This window comes from Sorghum bicolor, chromosome 1, assembly GCF_000003195.3.
Source record: "Sorghum bicolor cultivar BTx623 chromosome 1, Sorghum_bicolor_NCBIv3, whole genome shotgun sequence".
Lineage (NCBI taxonomy): Eukaryota > Viridiplantae > Streptophyta > Magnoliopsida > Poales > Poaceae > Sorghum > Sorghum bicolor.
The window spans coordinates 182,761-205,969 of NC_012870.2; the positions used below are offsets into that span (position 1 = coordinate 182,761).

Consider the following 23,209-nt stretch of genomic DNA (forward strand, 5'->3'; position numbering starts at 1 on the left):
ATCATCATCATTTGCTGCCCATATCTCTTGGTCACCTACAACCAACTTAGTCCCCACATTCTCAGTATACATGTCCACCACTAAACCTTCTGGATAGGTACCAGTTACAGTGTGAGCCTGTAGCATGACCTGACAAGAGGCATCATCAACCAACAACACTAGACCTGACATCATATCCATGTGTGGCTTCAACCAATACAACCTAATGACATGGTCAGTCCTATAATGATCTTCCAGATGTCCCCTGATCTCAAAATATGACAGCTTGTCCACATCAATCCAAGATTCGGCTATATCTCTACCCAAATAATACACATTTGCCCCTACTGTCTCAAATCAACCCCCATAATGAAACCTTATGCATATCATGTCCAGGTTCGCCATCTCGAGGCCTGACATCGACAAAAACATCATCACAAACTCCATCAATCTAGTGAAACAAGAACCTTTCGCAAAAACCCTAACCCCTAAATACCATGAAAAACATCAACCCAGTGACATCACATGAGAAAAGCACATGCCTTTACCAGTCATTATTCATGAACTCAACTCTAATGCCACTAAACCAAACAAATGTAGACCCACTACACCATTCAAGGGCTTCGAACTATTTACCCAGAAAACCCCAGTTCCCCTAATCCATCCACAAAATCATCACTCCTACTAATTGAGCCAAGGAGGACACAGTACACGCACCTAGAGGAGAAGCTCGAAGCTGATCACTGCTACCCGCCGCAGAGCATCTCCACCTCGCCCGTGTCGCCCGAGAGAGCCCGCGCTACAGTGGGGAAGAGGAAGAGTCACGGGTAGAGACAGAGAGAAACAGGGGAACCGATGGGGTATTTGAGGGGGTTCGTCTGACAAGTGGGGACCGTCTGCCAGCGACCGAAACCAGCCCCTGCATTGCATCCCTGCGCCACGGTGTCCAAACCAATGACACGCTGGCCGCCACCGTGTCAAAACCACCCTCCCAAACCGCCCCAAAGGGTTAGATGCCTGGTTTTGTAAATTTTAGAGTGTAGGAAACCCGGTTTTATAGTTGGGGGCCTAGGTTAGACATAGCTTAATACTTCAGGGGGGTAAGTAGATTTTTTCCTTCTTTTTTTCATTTTGCCAAATTTAAAATAGCAAACTCTTAGAGGGGAACTATTTTTTTACTCTCTATATTGTTTTAAGAGTTGGCAAATCACAAGGATGCTATGTTTCTATTTAACTTTACTTAATTATTTGTTTTTCATATTTTTTGTTTTCTATATTTTATAGATGCTATGTTGGCATGGTATAGATTGATGTTTTAAGGTTTTCGTTGATGTTCACGTGCGAGATGATGTCATTTTTATAATGTTTTTGTAATGTTTATGTAGTATATATGTGATGTTCTGTGATTTTTTGTGATGTTCGCATAGTATCCATGTGATAATCACGTAGGATACATGTGGTATTCTTTGATGCTTTTTATGTTCACTTAGTATATATGTAATGTTCCATAATGTGTTTAGTGATGTTCATGTAATATCTAGGCGATGTTCTCTGATGTATATAGTAGTGTTCTATGATGTATTATGTACACATGTTCTTCCTATTATGATTTTAATATACATACGATGTTCTATAGTATTTCTTTAATATATTTGAAAAGTAGCCATGTGATATTATTATAATTTTTTCTATTATGTGTTTTTTCTTATGCTTTGCTCTAGATTTCATTATTATTTTTTCTTTATGTTTATGTATGTATTTTTTTATTTATTTTTATATATATTATAATACCAACTTCATATTCTTCTAATAAAGGTGGAGCATTGTTTCTTTGAACGTAGAACGTCTTCTATGCTTAATAATAGAAAATGTTCTATCTTTATTAGAGAAATGTTTATTAAATTTTTTATCTAAATATATGCATGTGGGATTTTATTTTTAAGAATTTATTGTAATAAACCTGATGGTAGCATAATTTAATTTGATGTTTGGTTTACTAGTGATGACTTTTTAAAATTTGTAAAGGCGTCTAATGATGTTGCACGCAAATTTAAGTGGACATAAAAAATCAACGACCCTGCATGTGTCGGTGGAAAACTGCCCCGCGCACCATCTAGGGAAACTGCCGCATGCGTTGCTGACCGGATAAAAACATTATTACGCTCGTTACTGGTCTGGGCGGGAACTATCGGACGGATGTTATCATCCAATGGGTTGACCCTAGCATGCCCCCTCCCTCATTATTTCTGCCTTCTCTCCAGCTTGCGTCGCTACTAAAAATAGTAGTAAAGGGACACCCAAACAAACGCAACCAGCAGCGTCCATGACGATGATCCATGGAAATTCCGGGGCTGGGGATTTTGCCAATTTGACCCCCTCCTCCGTCTCGCGACCCCCGTCCTGCGGTGGTGCCGCCGCTGCGTCACGGGTTTGATGCCGCCGCTCTCCATCTGATTCTGATTCTTCCGTCGCAATGGTATACATGCATGTCTATTTCTCTTCTCTTCTCTTCTCTTCTTCCCATGTAGATCAAATTCTCTCCTCTTTTATTTATTTATTTATTTGTCCATTTCTGCTGTTGTATTGCATTGCGTTGCCTTGCCTCATGATCGATTCGAGCCTCGCTTTGCCTCTATTACCCAACCCCTTCAAATGTTTGCTGATATGGCCAAATGCAATGCGGCAATGCTTGCTCGTTCTTATTATCTTCTTGTTCTTGTAATCGTGGCCTCGTGGTACATTTCCATCCCAATCCCATAATGAGACACTTTGAAGTTGCCATCACCGTCTGTCACCCTATTAGGCAACAAGATGTATTGTATGTGCTTATAATGTCTGTTCCGTTGAAGGCGTCGAAAAGCCGCTTTGTTGTGGGCTCTCATGTCTGGGTCGAGGACCCAGATGAGGCCTGGATGGATGGCTTGGTGGAACAGATCAATGGGGATGAACTTGTCGTCAACTGCACCTCTGGAAAGAAGGTAATTAACTGCTCAATGCTTTGTTTGTTTGTCACTTATGAAACAACAGCTATAAAAATTACAGCCTTCGAATTGTTTATTTGTTTAAAAAATCTAAAACTCTAGAATAATCAGTATGTTTGGTTTAAAAAGGGAATAATTCTCTTCTGTGCTATATGAAACACAACATGCTCAGTTTAATTTGATCCCACAATCCTCCTGTTAGGTGACTGTTAATGTGTCAAGTGCCTACCCCAAGGATACAGAGTCTCCACGCGGTGGTGTCGAGGATATGACAAGGCTAGCATATTTGCATGAACCAGGAGTGCTTCAGAACCTAAAGTCGAGATTTATGCTAAATGAAATATATGTAAGTTGATGCAAACAGGAACATATCTGATTCGTATACCTCTCTATAATGTCTCGTTATTCTAAACAACAGATCATATGAGGTTTAGGTCCAGTGGCGCTTGCATTATATTGACTAACATTTTCTCTTGAAGCCTTATACTTCCTACATTGATTTTGTTGCGCTCATTTTTCCCTTGTCATGGTTTTGCCTGCCAGGCCTTATCTAATTCACTCATAAGAAATATTATGCTACTACATGCAAACCTTAATTTCATTCCTTTTTGTCTTAAACATTGGTCTCCTTCAACACTAAAGCATGAACGCAAATAGATAATGGGGATTTGGTGATTCTTGACACTGGTCCATTGTAGTTCAGTTCTGTTAGTGTTTCATACCTAGTATGAGTTTGCAAATTTGCAATCTTATTCATGATTTTGCAGATTCTCTAATGGATTAAATTGTTCTTCCAGACTTATACCGGGAATATCTTGATAGCTGTTAATCCATTTCAAAGGCTTCCTCACCTTTATAACAACGATATGATGGGAATTTACAAAGGAGCAGAATTTGGTGAGCTGAGTCCCCATCCATTCGCCATCGCTGACCGTTCATATAGGTGTGTTTTCCTCATGAACGGATCATTAAAAATGTTACATTCTTACGTATCAATCCTTGTGAAGTTCCCTATGTTCCCTCTACCCAGACTTATGATCAATGATCGTATAAGCCAAGCAATATTGGTGAGTGGAGAGAGTGGAGCAGGAAAGACCGAAAGCACTAAAAGTCTTATGCAGTATCTTGCTTACATGGGTGGTAAACCTCAAGCTGAAGGAAGGTCAGTGCAACAACAGATCCTGGAGGTGTGTTTTGCACTGGCACACTTATGTTGTTCTTTCTTTTTGCTGCTAGCACAAGTACTATACTACTATAGCCTACCTAAGAACTAGGAAAGTTATTTTGCTTGGGTATGAATCGAATCAGTTTGATTGGCTGTCACCTTATGCACCTCCTTTTAAGGAATATTTATGTTAACGAATCATCAAACATGTTAGCATCTTCTTAGTATTAAAAAGCAATAGTGCATCATTTAAAAATATTTCTAATTTGCCTATGTGTTTTTTAGCAAAAATAGTAGGGGAAGACCTAAATATATTTCTAATTCGCCTACTTATTTGACAGTCCAACCCAGTTCTTGAGGCATTTGGCAATGCGAAAACCGTCAGGAACAATAACTCAAGGTAATGAACCAAATGCACTGCATCCTCCACATTTTTGGGTGATTATTAAGCTGCTCATGCAACTTCTTGATTTGGTGTTTCAACTTATCTTTGTTTTTTTACAGTCGTTTTGGAAAATTTGTTGAGATTCAGTTTGATGCAAACGGGAAGATATCAGGAGCTGCTATAAGGACCTATCTTCTAGAAAGGTCACGTGTGTGTCAAATATCTGATCCAGAAAGAAACTACCACTGCTTTTACATGCTATGTTGTGCACCATCAGAAGTAAGAACATTTCTCTATAACTGTTTTTTTGAAATCTTGTAATAATACTACTGAGTTTGTTTGTTTGTTACAATGATAGTTTGGTAGCTGATTCAGTGATACTATTCCACATTGTAAAACTGTCATAGACTTCTAACAATAAGCTAAAACTAATTCAAGAATTATATATGGGTGATGCATTCATGAGAAGCACATATATCTTGAGAAGTTGAGATGCCATATTATAAGATTAGTTATTTTCTTTTTGCCAATAAAATGATCGTGCAGGAATTCCATAGGTAGCTAAAGAGAGTTAAGAGAATCCAAATAGTTTATATTCTTTTGTTTCTATTTCCTCCAATGTTCCTTGTATCAACTAAGTGTTTCTTCATAAGTTTTTCCCCTCTTGACATTATATGTAGATCTATTTGTCTATATCATTATATGTAACTTTGAATATGCCTATCAGGATTGCAAGAAATATAAATTGGGCGATCCCAGATCATTTCACTATCTCAACCAGTCCAATTGTATTGCACTTACTGGGCTAGATGATGCCAAAGAATACATGGAAACTAGAAGAGCTATGGGTATTGTGGGTATGAGTTCTGACGAACAGGTAAAACCAAGATTTTGCTACCAATCAATTTAGTACATCATTAGCAGACAAACAATTTTCTACATGCAAATTTCTATCCTGTAGGATGCAATATTTAGAGTTGTGGCTGCTATTCTTCATTTGGGTAACGTAGAATTTTCAGAAGGAAGTGAAGATGATTCTTCAAAACCCAAAGACGAGAAATCCCAATTTCACCTTAAGACAGCAGCTGAGCTTTTCATGTATTTTTATTTTTTAGTACTTATGTTTAAAATTTAAACAAGTTCCTTTTGCATCCCTTATGTGGACATCTTCTGGTATTATGCAGGTGTGATGAAAAAGGTCTCGAGGAATCTTTGTGCAAGCGTGTAATGGCAACACGTGGGGAGAGTATTACAAAAAATTTGGACCCACGAGCTGCAGCTTTGAGTAGAGATGCATTGGCTAGGATTGTTTACTCACGTTTGTTTGATTGGTACGTTTGAAAATTATCATTTAAAATGCTTCTCCCATACTGATGTATATTGTACTATAACTGTTGTAGGCAAAATAGTACTTACAACAATTGAGCTTTTGACCTTTACAGGATTGTAAATAAAATCAATAGCTCAATTGGTCAAGATCCTGATTCAAAGATTTTGATTGGTGTCCTGGACATTTATGGTTTCGAGAGTTTCTTGACAAACAGGTGCTTAACTGGTATGCCTTTGCATTTAATCTGCTTGCTTATGTTCACATACTCATAGAAGTCACATATACCAGTCTTTGTAGATTAATTTTACCATCCGTGTATGATACACCAAAGAACTTAAGTATTGGGAAAAGTTTGTCCGTCTGTAGGTTCATGGGAAAAATCAAGGGGGTTCATGGCATCTAGGAGTAAAATTTATGCAGCCTAGATGCAAAGTTTGATAAACGAGTTATAACACATAAATCAAACAAATGTAATAATGCTTTGGGAAAACCCTCTCTCAAGGCTGAATATTGTTATCAATGGAGGAGGTAAGATGTGCACACACTAGAAACTGAGAGCAGTTAAGTTGTTCTATAGATTGCACATTGCATATACATATATATACGAACTAGGGAGCAGTTTTATACCTGCCCAGGTATGGTGTCTAACACCCACTAGTATATCCTATCTCATCTACCAACTACACTGTAAAATACCTTCTACCATACTACCTACTGTTGTTGATCAAAAAAGTATGGTGTTGTCCATCCAAAGTCAACAACAGCAGCAACAACTATTAGTGAAGATAATTGAACATAGGAATATACTTATCTATCAATTCACCCTAATCCATGTGCTCTAGCTTTGGATTGATCTTGACCTCTCCAGTCCTTGTGCATAATTCTTGGAACTTGACTCGCCCAAGGGAGCTAGTCATTGGTGGTGATATATCTCGCACTAATGCTCCCTTCCTCAATGCAGTCCTAGATGAAATGATATTAGAGATCAACATGTTTGCTTCTTTCATGGAAGATAATATTATATTCGCAAGTGCCAGGGCAGACTTGCTGTCCACCTTAAGCTCGACCACATCAGGTGTGGTCCCATGGAAATCACCGAGTAGTCGAGCCAGTCAGACCCATGGTGGCTGCATCATACTCTGCTTCCCAGGAAGACATAGCCACCACACACTGCTTTATCGATTGCTAGCTGATCAAGTAGTCAACACGAAGAGGATGTCGCTCGTGCTCTTGCTCATGTTAATGTCACCAACCAAGCCAACCAAGTCTTTGTCACAGTAGCCGACTAGCCACACTACAATTTGCCGCCTGTAGCACAGATCAGAGTCTAGGGTCCTTATGACATAAGGTAGGATACGCTTCACTACTTGGAGATGCTCCTCTGTGGGCTTCTCCATGAACCGACTCACGAACCCGACCGCAAATGCTAGGTCTAGCCAGGTGTGGACAAGGCAGTGGAGGCTTTCGGTGATCCACTGGTAGTGCGTCAGGTCTACGCCTCCACTGTGCTTTCTCGTCTCAGCTTGAGCTGCTCCTCCATGGGGGTGTGGGTTGGATTATAGAAAACCATGCTCACCAGTTCGAGGATGTGCGCAACGTAGTGGCATTGCTGCAGCATGATCTTGCTAACCTTTTTGTTAATTGAAATCCTTTGTTTTGTTTGCTCTTTCTTGAAGTATATGAGATATAATAACTACTGCATGAATAATCATCTGCTTATGTCATGTTTAAAAGAATGTAGTTCTTATATGTTGACATTTTGATGTTCTGCAGCTTTGAGCAATTTTGTATCAATCTAACTAACGAGAAGCTGCAACAACACTTCAATCAGGTTACAAAAAGAAAATATCCTATGCTGACAACTTAAACCTTGTTCGGTTTAGGTTATTTAATTACTTTAGTTGTGAGTCCTTTCTGACCATTTTTTGTCCCATGAACAGCATGTCTTTAAGATGGAGCAGGAAGAATACACCAAAGAAGAAATTGACTGGAGTTATATCCAGTTTGTGGACAACCAAGAAATTCTAGATCTAATAGAGAAGGTGAAGAATTCAAATTCTTGATGCAATATTGTCTGACCAATTGGCATATAATAAAAAGTAAAGGCATTTATTAAACAAGACACATACATGTAAAATTTGAGCCAATTGGCAACTACATTAAGCAATCTTTTGCATCTGCATTCCTGTTTCAAGTCCATTTACCATCTTTCACAAAGAGGATGAGTTGTCCCTACCAACATCAGTGATTAGTTAGTAGATTTGTATACTAGTTTGTACACTAGGATGTTAATTATTGATGTGTTAGTGAACTGCTCACCCTTTCCCATCATCTTAAACTTTTGATTTGAACTAGTCAGTACATGCAACTCAATATTGTACGAGGCTAGAGGTCTTGAGTTTGAATCGTGGATACCGCAATTTAAAAAAAAATGTTGTTTGCTCCTATTACACAAGGCTTGAGGGAGCCTCCATGCAGGGATGGATCCAACACCAGGGTGAGGTGCCCCCCACTGTCCTACTGCTGCTCGGTGCACGACACTTATCCTCCCTACAAGTTTGCAGCCATAGTCGTTTGGAAGGAGGGGCTAATTGTAGAAGATGGTGGGAAAGAGCCCCTCCTAACACACCTCTGCCTCCACATGTGGGGAGTGCTGGTTGGCCACTCTTTCACATGAGCTTAAGCTTGACTTAACTGCTTAGTACATGCAACTCAATACTAATATATCTATCAATCACATTTTTTCTGCATGTCTTAGGTCTACATGTTCTATTTCTCCTCTCTTTATCTCCATCTGGATATTGAAGCAGAAACATGACATGCTTACTTGATTTGGTCCTTGCATTTTTAATATGTTTGTAAATTGTCTATCTATAGATTATGTATATAGCGCTTGGTCCATTAGGTGATTTGGTCATGCTATGAAATCTTATTTCTTGTTCTGATTTATTCCATGTAGAAACCTGGGGGAATAATTGCTCTTTTGGATGAGACATGGTATATGCAAATAAGTTTTTATGTATCTATTTTTGTTTTCTTGTCATATTCCAGGTCTTTTTCTAACTATTTATTTCTCATGCTTCAGCATGTTACGAAATTCAACGCACGAGACATTTGCTGAGAAGTTATATCAAAAGTTTAAAGACAACCCTCACTTTAGTAAACCCAAATTTTCACGGTCTGACTTCACTGTTCATCACTATGCTGGAAATGTAGGTAACATGTTCTTGATATACATTTAAATATTAAGGTTGTTTGGGGGTTATATTTTCACAGTAGTTATTATGTGGGTCAGTCTAAAATCATTACTGCCTGTGTACCATATCTGGAGACTTGCTGTGGTACATGATATTTCATATAATGAAGTGACAATTTTGGAAATTGACCTAGTATATAATATAAATCTTTGAAAATTAATCTCTACTGCAAAATATTTGTGAAACCTCATGAATTTACTGATATGAGAATATTTCTTGTGACAAATCTACTCCTAACATTTTGTTTGACCAATATAACATCCGTATAGATGTTACTGGTCAAAGTTAAAATAGTTTGACTATATGCAGTCTAACACAACTCAGCTAGAGGAAGGTTAGCAAGGGTGTTTTAGTCTAGGTGAAATACACACTGATTAATGATAGTACTAAGCTCTCTTGCTAGTTTGAGAAAAAAAATCAGAGTTCTAAAAAATGCCACTTTAAAATACTTTCATTGTGACCTGCTAATTAGCGAATAGCACTTTCTTAAATCATTTTCAAAATAAATGTCTCAGCTAGGGGCAACTGGGCAAGGCAGAACTACAAGAAGGGTGAATAAGCAGGACTTCAGTTGAGCCAACATTTTGTGCATAACTGCATATGCGTAAACTTCTTATTGTTTTTCCTAGAACCCATAAAATATAACTTCCAAAATTGTTGAAAGAATACTACCCATATTTTCAAACATAATATTACCCATATTTTCTCAGACCACAACTATACAAAGATAGAACACAAGATAAACAATTTGGTATTTGACTCAGGAGAGTTATTAGTTTATTATGCTAGCTATTTGTTGGTGCGCCAATTATACTGATTATTTACACTATTAAATTGTGTAGCTTAATGTGTATCTCTTTCTTTTGCAGGTTACTTATCAAACAGATCTTTTTTTAGATAAAAACATAGATTATGCTGTAAATGAACATCAAGTCTTGTTAAATGCCTCAAAATGTTCATTTGTTTCAAGTCTTTTTCCACCATGTGAAGAATCAACAAAATCCTCAAAATTTACGTCAATCGGCTCAAGTTTCAAGGTAAAGTGAAATGTTCTTGCTACTCCTTTATTTTTCAGTATTGACTCTTATTTTTGTACGGTATTGCAGCAACAATTGCAGAGTCTACTAGAAACTCTGAGTGCAACAGAACCACACTATATCCGGTGCATAAAACCAAACAATGTTCTCAAGCCAGTAATATTTGAGAACAGTAATGTTCTCCAGCAGCTTCGTTGTGGGGTAAGTTGTACTAATGTGTTTCTTTTGTATCAATAAACATGCAACAAGTTGATGAAAAAGATGTCTAGAGGCACTGTTAGTACTTGTCACATGATTAATATATCTATGGACACCAGAGTGGACCATTTTATTTATTAATTGCAAATGCATTTTCATGTGATACAGGACTAGTTGAAACATTTTGTCTTTCTTTATGTGTCAATGGGTTTTATACAAGCACAATAAATTTACTGGAAATCAAATTCGTGACCTTGATATCTCTTTATTTCATAATAAATTTATATGATGTTCATAAATCAACTTTTTTGGTGAACACAAGCCAAGTTTTTTGCTTTTTACTTGTTTAACATCCTGCAAAAATTCACTTCACTTCTTAAACACCAAAAATAGTCTATATTTCACCAGCTTCTTTTAAGTCTGTTCTGCAAGTATAATATGGGAAGCAGTCAGAATTTTGTGTTGAACAATTACTAAAAAAAAGAATACAAGTAATTGTTTTTTAACGTAATACAAATAATTGTCACTCCAACAAACATCCACTATTCTTTGCTAATTAGTTTTCGAAAGAATTTCTGAAAGATAATTTTTTTAATGTCATCCGCATTGAAGGAATCTTATTAAGAAAATCTTCCTGATCTTACAAGATTGGTCATTTTAATTGTAAGACTTTATCATTCTTTTTGTGCAGGGAGTTTTGGAGGCAATAAGGATAAGCTGTTTGGGATACCCTACTAGGAGGACATTTTATGAATTTGTTACTCGATTTGGTATTCTGCAACCCAAAGTCCTTGGTCGAAGGTAAATTTGTGATTTACTTGACTGACTCTGTGTTTCTTTTCAATGTATCGCAAATCTTATGTGTTTCCTTTGCAGCCATGATGAAGTTACTGCTGCAAAAATGCTTCTTGACAAAGCCAATCTTGCAGGCTATCAGGTAATTATTAGAACAACCAGTAATCATTTTATACAATTAACTTATATTCTAGTTCTTTAACCTTTCAATAATCCATGCCAGTGTACTGAAAAGAAAAGTTAACATTCAACAGGTAACTTGTGCATTTAGCCATACATTGTTTATGTACAAACATTTCTGTAATGCATAACAATACCAAATAGAATTTCAGAACCAAGCGGCATCTGGAAAGTCACAATGACAAAATATTAACATGTCATTCCATTACTCCTTTTATGTGCCTCACTTTCTGACTTGAAATGCGCAGATAGGAAAAACGAAAGTATTTCTTCGTGCCGGTCAAATGGCAGAGTTAGATGCCCTAAGAACTGAAGTTTTGGGACTTTCTGCTAAAAAAATACAAAGCAAACTTCGGTCATTTCTAGCTCGCAAAAAATATATCGAGCTGCAACAATGTGCTATACAAATCCAGGCAATATGCAGAGGTATATTCTTCTACGAGAATTTAAATAAGAACTTTCATTCTCCTGTTCTTTGTTTCGTGTGAGATCTACTACTAAGTGTGACTCCTGTACTATGTTTCAAAGGAACAATTGCAAGGAGGTGTTATGAAAACCTTCGTAGGGAGGCAGCTTCATTGAAAATGCAGACCTACTACCGTATGCACTACGCAAGGAAAAACTATGTAGAAATTTGTTCTGCGGCAACTAATATCCAGTCCGGTTTACGTGGTATGGGTGCTCGAATCAAACTCCGCTTGAAGCGGCAAACAAAAGCTGCAGTGATTATTCAGGTACGTAAACAATGTGGTTTTTATTCTGTAAACACCTACTGCTCTTTGAAAAATAACATTCTTTTGTCTGTAATATATTTACAATATAAGAGTAAGATCAAATGATGTCTGGCTCGAAAATGCAATCTCATCTATATTCAGCCTGCATGCTTTTGTATCCAGTTGGATTCTGAGCTTAGCCTAAGTGATTGTTTCACTTATAGTCAGTCATAAATCCATGTTTGTCCATTACATGTTATTTTCCTCCTATTTGATCTTCTTTTTCATGTTTATAAAATCACTCTTCTTCTCTACTAATATATGCTAGGAAGAACTCCCACCGGTCATTTAAGAAAATGTTTGTTCATTACCCTACCTTGTATGCTCTTGTTCCTTGCAGAGTCGATGCCGCTGTTATCTATTGCGCTCACAATACGTTAGGCTGGTGAAGGCCACAATTACGGCTCAGTGTGGTTGGAGAAGAAGAGTGGCCAGAAGGGAACTTCGAAACCTCAAAATGGTAAGAAACCCTTTACTTCAATATTGTTGAATTTCCTTTTATCTTATGTGTCCCTTTTCTTGGTGTCTAGCTCAATGGTTAGATTCACTGTAATGGACCTCAACTGAAGTTTCTCAGTAATCAATTATACAAATTTATTTAGTTGTATACATTGTAGTTATACAAGCACAAAACAAACATATAATTGGGTTTACCAAAATCATAGTTATTGTAAATATCAAGTCCCCTTTCTTGACCAATTTTCTCATGGCTACTTTGTTCATTTACTTTCAGGCTGCAAAAGAGACTGGTGCTCTACAAGCTGCCAAAAGCAAACTAGAGAAGGAAGTTGAGGAGCTTACATGGCGACTACAGCTGGAGAAACGTATTCGGGTATCTTTTGTCATTCAAGTTACAATTACATTTGTTTTTGTTTGGTCAAATGCATAGGGGAGGGTCATAAGCCTTGGTACTATACTTTTGACTGCATCCCTGGTGTGCCCTACTCTATTACTTGACCTCAACAAAAATGTTTATGTCAAAGTACAACTTGGAGTACAAGTCACATGATATACATGTGTTTGACTATACATATCTCTAATACATGCCCACAATCACAGCGGTAGGAAACTAGATGCAGATATTGGATCTAAATTCAACTAAACAACTATACATGCAGTCCCTTAATCATGATGTCCATGAACTGATGTGCAGAGGGGACATGGACGATACGGACCTACCCCAAAGCAACCTTCTCACTGATGAAGTGGATGCCAATCTTGATATGCTTCGTGCGACGATGATGAACCAGATTGACTATCATGTAGATTGCACTAACGTTGTTGCAATAGACAATGGTCACCGAAGGAATCAAGACATGAAGCTCCTGAAGCAACTGTCGCAGTCAGCATCACTCAGCAACTGCATGCACCGGAACAGGACACTGTAGTCTGCTGCTTCAAAGACTAGGAGACCAAGTTGTCACCGAGAAAGATGCAATAGCCAGAGGTAGAAAACCAGGAGTCTAGGCAGTTAGTCTAGTCATTGTCAGAGTAGGTAGTGATGGAGGACACATCACCAGTGCTAAAGTGTAGACCAATGTTGAGGGTGTCCTTCATATAGTGCAGGATGCGCTTGATCAAAGCAAGATGCGGTAGCAAGTCATGCATGAAGAGACAAACCTACTGAACAACATACACGAGGTCTGGCTGAATCAGAGTAAGGTACTATAGTGTGCTAGCAAGAATCCGGTACCCTGAGGGGCTCTCAACAGGAGCACTAGTCATGGACAGTTTGACCTGAGAGTCAATAGGTGTTGCTGTAAGGTGACTCTTGGTCATCCTAGCCCGCCGAAGATCAATGACGTAATGTTGCTGGGGCAAAAAGAGGCCGTCGGAGGAGCATGTGACAGAGATGCCAAGGAAGTGGTAGAGAGCACCAAGGTTTGTCATGGCAAACTCTGAGCTGAGCCAGTTGGTGATGCACCTAAGAAGGGCCACAAAAGACGCCAAAGACGATGTCATTGATATAGAGCAGCAGGTAAGCGACATCATCTCAATCTTTACAAATAAAGAGAGACATGTCGGATTTTGCTGCCATGAAGCCATGGTTGCAGATGTACGAAGCAAACCACTCGTGCCATGTCCGAGGAGCCTGCTTGAGACCGTACAAAAATTTCTACAAAAAGCGCCTGCTTGAGACCTTTCAAAGACTTCTACAAGAGACAGAATCGATGAAGTTGGATGGCTGCTGGCAGCTGCAAGGTCACCATGAAGAAAGGTGTTCTTCATGTGGAGCTGATGTGATGCTGAGCATGGCAAGTATGGTGGCTGGCTTGACCACGGGATTGAACGTCTTGTCGTACTGCGAACAACCCAACGAGCCTTATGGCGGGCATGAGATCCATCTGAGTGGAATTTATGCTTGAGAATCCACTTGTCCATCACAATATTGGTGCCAGGTGGTCGAGGGAGGCACTAGTCACCATGTGGTTTTGTCGATGAGAGCCTTGTACTTGTCTGCCATGGCAGCACACCAGCTGGGAGTAGCCAGCGCGCTGCAGTAGCTAGCTGGCAGCGGCGAAGTCGACGTAGTGGAGAGATTCTGGTAGTTGACGCGCTGCACTGCCCCTGTTCTCAACCGAGTCAACCGATCGAAGATGAGGTTCGAGGATGCAGAGCTCTGCATGGGCCGCCGCTCAGGAGCAGGCTGCTGGAGGACCCCTGAGGCGACCCAACCAGCCAGCGATAGGAGCCGTCTGGGGCGCATGACCAGCACGTGGCAGCGCCGCTGTGGACACAGGCAGCCGGCTGAACGGAGCTGCCGAGCACCGCAGCACAGTGTCGACACCATGGCATGAACGCCTGCTCTGGCTGGCTCGGTGGAGCTGTGGCGACGGGGGCGGTGCTGGGCAGCACCCCAGCATAGCAGGTGAGGGTATGATCGCTGTTGGGGAAGACGGCTGGGTCGGGTCATTCTTGTAGGCAATGGTACCATCGCTGTTGGGGAAGACGTCCGCAGCAGCGCAGTAGGTGGTGCGGCGGTGCCGTTTCCGGCGGGCGGTGCTGGTAGACGATGCCGAAGCGGCCAGACCCGCCTGGAGCAGCAATTCCGGCCGGGCGAGATGTCTAGCGGGCTGAATAGCAGGGCCGGCCATGATGATGGCTGGGTCCTCGAGCAACGGCTACTCGACCATAAAAAAAACACACCTAAAGGTCGAGCAATTTACGCAGCCAACAAAAAGTCAAGTGAAGACGCACCAGATGGGGTGGCGGCTAACAGAAAATGTTAGATTATACATATCTCTAATAGTTATTTTTAATGAGTCTATCATATTTGTATGACCTTTGAGGTGCTTTTCTCTTAGTGGTGGACTATTTCCACTGCAAACCTGGCTGCAAATTGACTGGGATCTTGACCTCCCTCCCCACGAGATGCTGACAAAAGCCAGAATAAATTTTGGAAGCCACATCTTCAGAGAAATTTTCATCACAACAGCGTGGACGATTTGGAAAGTCAGAAATGGTGCCATTTTTGACAATAAAGCAGTCTCTCTTACTGAATGGAAAATCCTGCTAAAGGAAGAGATAGGCTTGGTGTGCATCAAGGCCAAACAGAGGATTGCTGACTCATTGAAACTTTGGTGTGAGAATAGACTCTAGTTTCCACTGTATTTTTCGCTTTGGGCCTTGAAGGCCTTTGTATTCTTTATTCTTTGTACATAAATCAATAAAATGAAAAAAATAGGTAGGGGACTTCCCTGCCGATTGTGTCAAAATATTTCCACTGCAGACCTGCATTTGAGTTTTAGGTGCTCACTGTTTTCCAGGGTCCTCACTGTTTTTCAGGATTATCACCTTAGGTCCACAAACTCTCAAAGTGAGAGGTTTTAGGTCCTTAAATTTTTTTAAGTGGTTCACTCTCAAGTTAGAATCCATTTTAGCATCTTCTAAAAAGCTTTGTATGTTCATTCTTCCTACTTTCTAGATCCTGATACCACAGTCCTGTACTCCTGTCGGCCTCAATGAACTTCTCTAGTGTGTCATGTACATTAAACCTATCTTGTACTAGTAATTAATAAATAGGGGGACGCTCTTATTAAAGTGCGAACAGTTGGAGCATTTGTAAGATTGCTAGTAGGATATCATGCGCATGATAACATCATAGAGAAGACAAAAAAGAAATTGACCTTTGGTCATCACTGAGTTTCTATTGCATGGTATGTGCAGGCTGATTTGGAAGAAGCTAAGACACAAGAAAATAAGAAGCTCCAATTACAATTGCAGGAATTGCAATTGCAACTCAAGGACACAAAGGACCTATTGAAAAGGGAACATGAAGCGGCCAAAGAAGCATCAGAGAAAGCTGCGGCAGTACCAGAGATTCTTGCTGATGTGGCTCAAGTCAATGAGCTTACTGCTGAAAACGAGAAGCTCAAGGTATGAATGTAACAAATTTTAAACGGTTGAGTATGTGTTATCCAAGTAATGTTTGTAGCCTCAATCGAGTTAATGATATTGTTCTCTTCTTATTTCCAGTCATTGGTGGCCTCTTTTGAGGAAAAACTTCAGAATGCAGAACAGAAGTTCGAAGAAACAGAGAAAGCCAGGGAAGAATTAGTCAAGAAAGCAACAGATGCAGAGGCAATGATAAATGAACTGAAGAACACAATGCAAAGGTTCTTCTGACATTACATAAAAATGTTGATTCTATCTGTAAAGTTATCAGGCATTACATGTTGTAAATTTTGTCATGATTAGCCTTCAAGAAAAGTTGACTAGCACGGAGGCAGAGAACCATGTTCTCAGGCAGCAGTCTATGAAAGCAAGACCTGATAATATGCCTTTGCTTAACATGCATCGGAAATCAGTAATCTCTCTCTCTCATCATGGAAATTTAATATACACATTGGATTGAGGTCGGTGTTTGTTTAAGTTTAAAAGCAAGTGTGCAATCTAAAACTTGTGGATGTGTTGTATGCTCTAGGGTTTACCCATTTTCTTTTTAATATAACAATACACAGTTCTCCTTTGTGTTTGAGGAAAAAAATTAACATGCACATACTCTTATGTTTATCTGTATTTGCAACTCTGCAGAATTTGGCTAATGGAAGCCTACATTCTGATGAACAGGTGTGGAGCTTCAACCTTATAGGTGTTCACTAACTTGTTTTTTTTAAATTTTATTCTAACTTAATGTAATAATCTCTCCAGACCCCTCATGGCACTCCTATGGAGTTTGGAAGGAGATCCATCATTGAGAGACATAATGTATATTTACTTGGCTGATACTTGATATCTAGAACCATTTATTAAAAGGGAAACAAATCAGCTTATGGTTTCATTTAACTTTTCTTGCAGGAGAGTGTTGATACACTGATAAATTGTGTTGTTGAAAATGTTGGATTCAGTGAAGGAAAGCCAGTTGCTGCAATAACCATATACAAATGCCTTCTTCATTGGAGAATTTTTGAGACGGACAGAACAAATGTTTTTGATCGATTGATTCAGATTTTTGGTTCTGCGATGCAGGTACAACTTTCTAGTAACAAGCCTAAATTCTTCATTTGCTCACTTTCTGATATCACTGGTGACCTTGTTCTTTTTATCTCACTATTCTTACCTTCCTAAAATATCATGTATTTCTCAGAAACAAGATAGCAATGCTGATCTTGCATACTGGTTATCAAATTCATCATCTTTATTGATTATACTACAAAAGAGCCTCAAACCTCCTGGATCATCTGTAACAACTCCAATGAAAAGACCACAGACTCAGACATCATTCCTTGGAAGGATGGTATGTCTCAGAAGTATAAGTCATTGCATGATATATTTTTACTCAGAGTGCAGATTTGGTGCCCAGGGCGCCCTAGCTAAAATACCATGTTGAATCTTTCAAAAGTCATTGCAAAAATCATCTATGCAGTACACATAGAGTTAAGTATAGCCGCAACAATTCAGTTTGAAATCCATCCTAGATGCCAAGAAACAAAATAGACAAGCAGTCAACCTGGAACGACTGTTCATCATGTGCTGACAGGGACACTTCTGTTTTTTTAATCTCAGCATCATAAATGAATTTCAAACTGAATTGTTGAGGCTACACTTAACTTTAGGGTGTACTACATACACGATTTTTGTGATGATTTTTGAAACACTACAGCATGGTATTTTAAACGAGGGAGCCATATGATTTTCCTTTCCATTTTTAGCTGATGGAATCATTGAGACTTTTTAATTATTTATTTAATCCATAGGTCTCTCTGATTCTGAGTCTAGAAGCTGTAATTTGTTAAAAATAAATTCTTGGATAGGATATAAAATGTTATTGATTGATTTTTTTCCTTTGATGGAATATTGTTCTCAGGGATTTCGTGCTTCAAGTATTACTGTTGATATGGATCTTGTCCGCCAAGTTGAGGCCAAGTATCCTGCTCTTCTTTTTAAGCAGCAACTTACAGCTTTCGTGGAAGGCTTATATGGAATGATCCGAGACAATGTGAAGAAAGAAATATCTTCAGTAATTTCACTAGTCATTCAGGTTACCCCATCTATCGAAAGTGATCCTCAGGTTAAATATTATTTCATATTTTTGATTGTTCCAGCAGGGTTAGTCAATTTTTAAAATAAACGTGTTGGATGATCCTAACTGTGTTCGAGGTGTGTGTGGTGTTGTAAGGGTTCTTACCCTTTTTTTCTTCTTAATATAATGATATGCAGCTCTCCTGCGTGTTTGAGATTTTTCTTAAAAAAAAGCACAACATATCAATATTTTCAAATACTAACATCTAGTCAAATCTACAGTGGGGGCTTCCCCTGCTGTATTTATGGTTCAAAAAACATCTAGTCAATTTTTTTGAATGAAACAAGAGAGTTGTGCTGTTCGAGAAAAAAAAACAGGAGAGTTGCATATCATTTCATTAAGAGAAAGAGTACAACGAGTCAAGTTAACATAACCTGACTCGAGAGGGGTCCCTACCACACACCTGAGCACAAAATGACAAAAGACCCATGAGCTGGAGTGGAAAAAATACACAACCAAACAAGAGTTGGGCATAAGCACCTGGGAGCGGTGAGCCGGCGACCTCATGAGAAGTTCATGGAGTTTAGAAGCACCGGCCACTCCCACGGTCTGAAGAAGCAAATTAATACTAGGCATTGCTCCTTCAAACACACGAATTCCTGTGTTTCCACACCTCCTAGGATACTAAAATGATCAATGAATTCAGCCCTTTGAGCATCTCTTTAGGAACTCCTCTAATAGCCTTCTTCCACCATCTAGAGATGTGAACATTTGTTGTCAAGGGTGCAACAACGTCAAAATTCAGTCGTTGTAGGAGCAAGGACCACACTTGCCGGGTAAAGACACATGAGATGAGCAATTGTTGGATAGTCTCTCCAATTCAGTCAAAAATAATTGACACTTTTGACTTATTATGATTTCAAGTTGCAAATTTAACCACTATCTTTTATAGGACAATATAGTTGTAATATCTATGGAAGTGCTTTCAAGACAAATCTGCACATGATTTATTTTTTGTTTCCAAATTATGTGAAAGCTAGTGATGGTCCAGAATCAAAAGCTTGACTAGATTTTGGTCAAAGCGTCTGAGTATTTATGGCTGGAGGGAGTAGCGTTACTGACCAATGTTGGCTGGCTCCACCAGCACATGCACACTTGCTTGCAAGAGCTAATCAAATTAACAACAATCAATTATCACTATCATTCTCTCAGTAACTTGCTTTACCACTGAACGCAGCGGCAGGAGCTCTGCCTTTCAATTAAGAATAGAGAAAGAGGGTTTATGTACAGAACCTTTACCACTGACATGGACATGCTGAACACTCTGAGTGCTCTGTGAAGAAATTAGGATGTTCCTTCTATCATGCATGTCTTCTTTCTGTTATAAGGCTGTCATTTTTTTTTTTAATTTGCACGTCACTTCTATAGCTGCGCTCTCTTTCTGGCCATAATTTGTTGTTGCTAATCTAATGCCTTGTTATATCCTTATTGATTCTCAAGGCACCAAGAAATGCAAAAGCTGGTTTGATTACAGATCAAGGTAGCTATTGGCAGACAATAGTCAACCATTTGAATGACCTCTTGGAAATTTTGCAAGAAAATTGTGTAAGTCTTGCTGTTTTCCGTACTTGCATTGCATGCATTTGGTTACATGGTGTTCTGATTTCTGATCATTATGCTGAAATTCTAGGTACCAACAATTTTTGCTCGGAAGATCTTTACACAAATTTTCTCATTCATCAATGCTCAACTCTTAAATAGGTATAATTTTTTAGTCTACACCTGACATAGTTTTCTAATGCTAATGTTTTCTTTCCCTGTAACGTTCTAGTCTTCTCGTGCGGCGAGAGTGTTGTTCCTTTAGCAATGGGGAATATGTGAAACAAGGGTTGGACGAACTTGAGACTTGGTGCACGGTGGCCAAGCCAGAGGTAAATAAATGGAAAAAAATATTACATCACCGAATTTTTTGTGGCATTTCAACTTTACCCCCTCAAGTATTATACCTTAAAATTCCAAACATGGAGCAAATAGTCCCCTGTATAGTCTTTTTCTCCTTGTCATGTACTTCACGAAATCCTTGAAAAACGTTTATTCGCACTGGAAATGCTGTGCTATCTAAATAACTATAAACCCTTCTCATGGAAAATGATGCTAGATGACCATCTTGCATGGCCCCATATTTACCATTATGTCTCTTCTATAAACTGTTAGGTTTCTGTTTTAGCTTTTGTAAGGCTGAATATGGTTGTCTGGTAAACCCAGATTTATTTTGTAGTAGTATTGGCTTTTCATAATAAATCCAGAATAGTGTTTCGTTAAAAAGGTAAGACAGAAGAAAGGTATCCATTAATATGATAATGCAGTTCCAGTATTAGTATCCTCCATTTATGTTCCCTTTACTAACTCTAAATACTAACAGTACGCAGGATCTGCATTTGATGAACTTAAGCACATATGCCAGGCTGTTGGTTTCTTGGTACGTCATTACTTACCGAGATAATTACTAGTTTGATTAGTGCTTTAAGCTGGGACACGTGCTATTAGTTTTAAGCAGCAGAATTTAGGGCCATTTGGCTTAATGGCGAAAAAGAAAGTTGGGAAAGTTTGTGATAAATTGAATTTTCACTTAACGGCTGTGCTGCTTTTCTCTTTACTGTTGTGGCTTTCATGTATGTGTAACGGTGTAAGGCAAGCCATTTTTATAATACTATACCTTTTGCGTTGGTCTGCAGGTCATTTTCAAAAAGTTCAGGATCTCGTATGATGAAATCATCAGTGATTTGTGCCCAGTAAGCTGCCCACTAACACACTGGAAAGAAGAAGAAGAAAATGAAAGTATGCTCATCAATTGCATTCCGTTGATGCAGGTATTGAGTGTCCAGCAAATTTACAAAATATGCACGCAGTACTGGGATGATAAATATAATACCGAGAGTGTATCTGAAGAGGTAAGAGACACATATGTGCATGATGATAGATGGAGGATTTGTGTAAGGTGATTGCGCTGAACTAAATTGACTTGTAGGTCCTTGATGAGATGAAAAAAGTGGTGAACGAGGGAACTGGCCAGGGCACTTCATCAGACAATACATTTTTGCTAAATGAGGAAATAAGGTATTTTTTAAAATTTTTCTAATTTGTATTGGAACGTGAGGAACATAACGCACTGCAGGATGTTGTTGATTTTGAATTCTCTTTCCTGGCACAAACAGCATGCCTCTATCACTGGAGGAGATTGCCAACTCTATGGATGCCAAGGAATTTCAGAATGTGAGTCCACCGCAGGAACTCCTTGACAACGCCGCATTCCAATTCTTGAGAAGCTAAGGATGAGAGGAGGCATACATGTCAGTCTCCCTCCAAGTCCATCCCCTTAAGACAGACAGACATAGATAGAAGATACAGATAGATAGAAATGCCGGTGTTGTATCCTCCCCCCTTAGGTGCTGTAAATTCAGATAGATCGATCGGTGTAGCTTTTGAAATTCTTCGTCATTCTCGCTTCACGGGCCGAACAGGGCCTTGTAAATCATTTGCTTTTAAGCTGTAGGTTGGTGTTAGGCGCTTCCTGTATTGGGAAGAATATTCTTTATCTTGTCGCCCTTCCCAAAATTGCCTCTAGAAAGAAGAAAAGCTCATTCATTCTTTGTTTTAGGGTAAGTTTTATATTTATTTATTATAAAGGAAATTATTTTCTGTTCCCAAGGTGTAGTTATTCTCATATTTATATCTTTGATTTAAGGTGTATATTTACCAACGAAGTCCTATATTGACAAAGTATATGTTCATACATTCATACTAGAATATCAAGGGTAATATGTATACCAAGTATGTATACATACATAAAGTATATGATTATATTTATTTTGTATAATATTGTAATAGTATTATAATAGCATATTAAAAAAATATGATTTACTTTGGAAAAAAAACATGTGCTAAGATATGGAGTATCAGGATATAAACATATTCAATCCGATCAAACTGATAAATAAGTAGCATATTTAAAAATGAGTTATTTTGAAAAAAAAAATAGGTACTAAGATATGGAGGATCTTAAAATGAGTATATAAACATACTGAAGCTGATAAATAAGTACGTACACATATGTAATGTGGTATATTGAAGATAAGAGTAACTACTCTAAAGAGTAGGAAAAATGCACCCTACTATAATAGTGCCATATTAGCAAAAATGATGATGCGTCATCTGTCATGTGTAAATTAAGGAAATTAAGGGAAGATAAAAGATATGAAACACAACACCAGCCCACTGTTGCCCTCAACTAGCAGCTCCCCTACTGACCTTGCCTACCATCCCTAGTCAGTGGCCTTTTGCTATCGCGCGCGCTGCCCACTACCCGTCTGTTGGGTATTTTTAACATCATTACCAAAAGTAGACTTAGTTTTCTAATTCTGATAACGGTGCCAAAAATGCCAAACCTATCCCTCATACCACTTAAACCAAGTTGTCATCTCCAGCATGACATGAGAGACGCGGTATTGAAATATGCAATTGCTCTTCTAAATAAATAATGAATGAGATCTGCAAGCACACAGATTAATACCGATGTAGCATTTTAACCGGGAAGTATTCCAGGTATCATTATTTATATTTTTACCACTGGGAAGGGATTAGCAATCATCAATATTGATTACAGAAT

General features: G+C 38.8%; 1 protein-coding gene and 1 long non-coding RNA gene across 3 annotated transcripts; both read left to right on the plus strand.

Moving 5' to 3' along the window:
- On the plus strand, positions 2,343–22,246 carry LOC8061371 (myosin-6). 2 transcript variants are annotated; one of them, XM_021451899.1, is made up of 39 exons: positions 2,343–2,455; positions 2,829–2,957; positions 3,163–3,306; positions 3,758–3,903; positions 3,991–4,147; positions 4,467–4,525; positions 4,630–4,789; positions 5,238–5,387; positions 5,472–5,608; positions 5,695–5,841; positions 5,953–6,054; positions 7,614–7,671; positions 7,781–7,882; positions 8,800–8,837; positions 8,926–9,052; positions 9,967–10,134; positions 10,204–10,335; positions 11,024–11,133; positions 11,209–11,269; positions 11,556–11,733; positions 11,836–12,041; positions 12,421–12,540; positions 12,814–12,912; positions 16,248–16,457; positions 16,557–16,696; positions 16,779–16,887; positions 17,115–17,150; positions 17,232–17,288; positions 17,379–17,549; positions 17,668–17,817; positions 18,388–18,591; positions 20,044–20,148; positions 20,234–20,304; positions 20,375–20,474; positions 20,966–21,022; positions 21,279–21,335; positions 21,414–21,494; positions 21,572–21,660; positions 21,759–22,246. In XM_021451899.1, exons 1-39 carry the CDS (start codon positions 2,453–2,455, stop codon positions 21,871–21,873), a joined length of 4,485 nt encoding a protein of 1,494 aa, XP_021307574.1. In that variant the 5' UTR covers positions 2,343–2,452; the 3' UTR covers positions 21,874–22,246. The 2 variants fall into 2 exon arrangements, with proteins under 2 accessions (XP_021307574.1, XP_021307575.1); XM_021451900.1 differs by having other exon boundaries at positions 18,388–18,561.
- LOC110431992 lies at positions 14,915–15,762 on the plus strand. The gene is made up of 2 exons (XR_002449446.1): positions 14,915–15,305; positions 15,386–15,762. It is a non-coding gene; the product is annotated as an uncharacterized LOC110431992 (long non-coding RNA).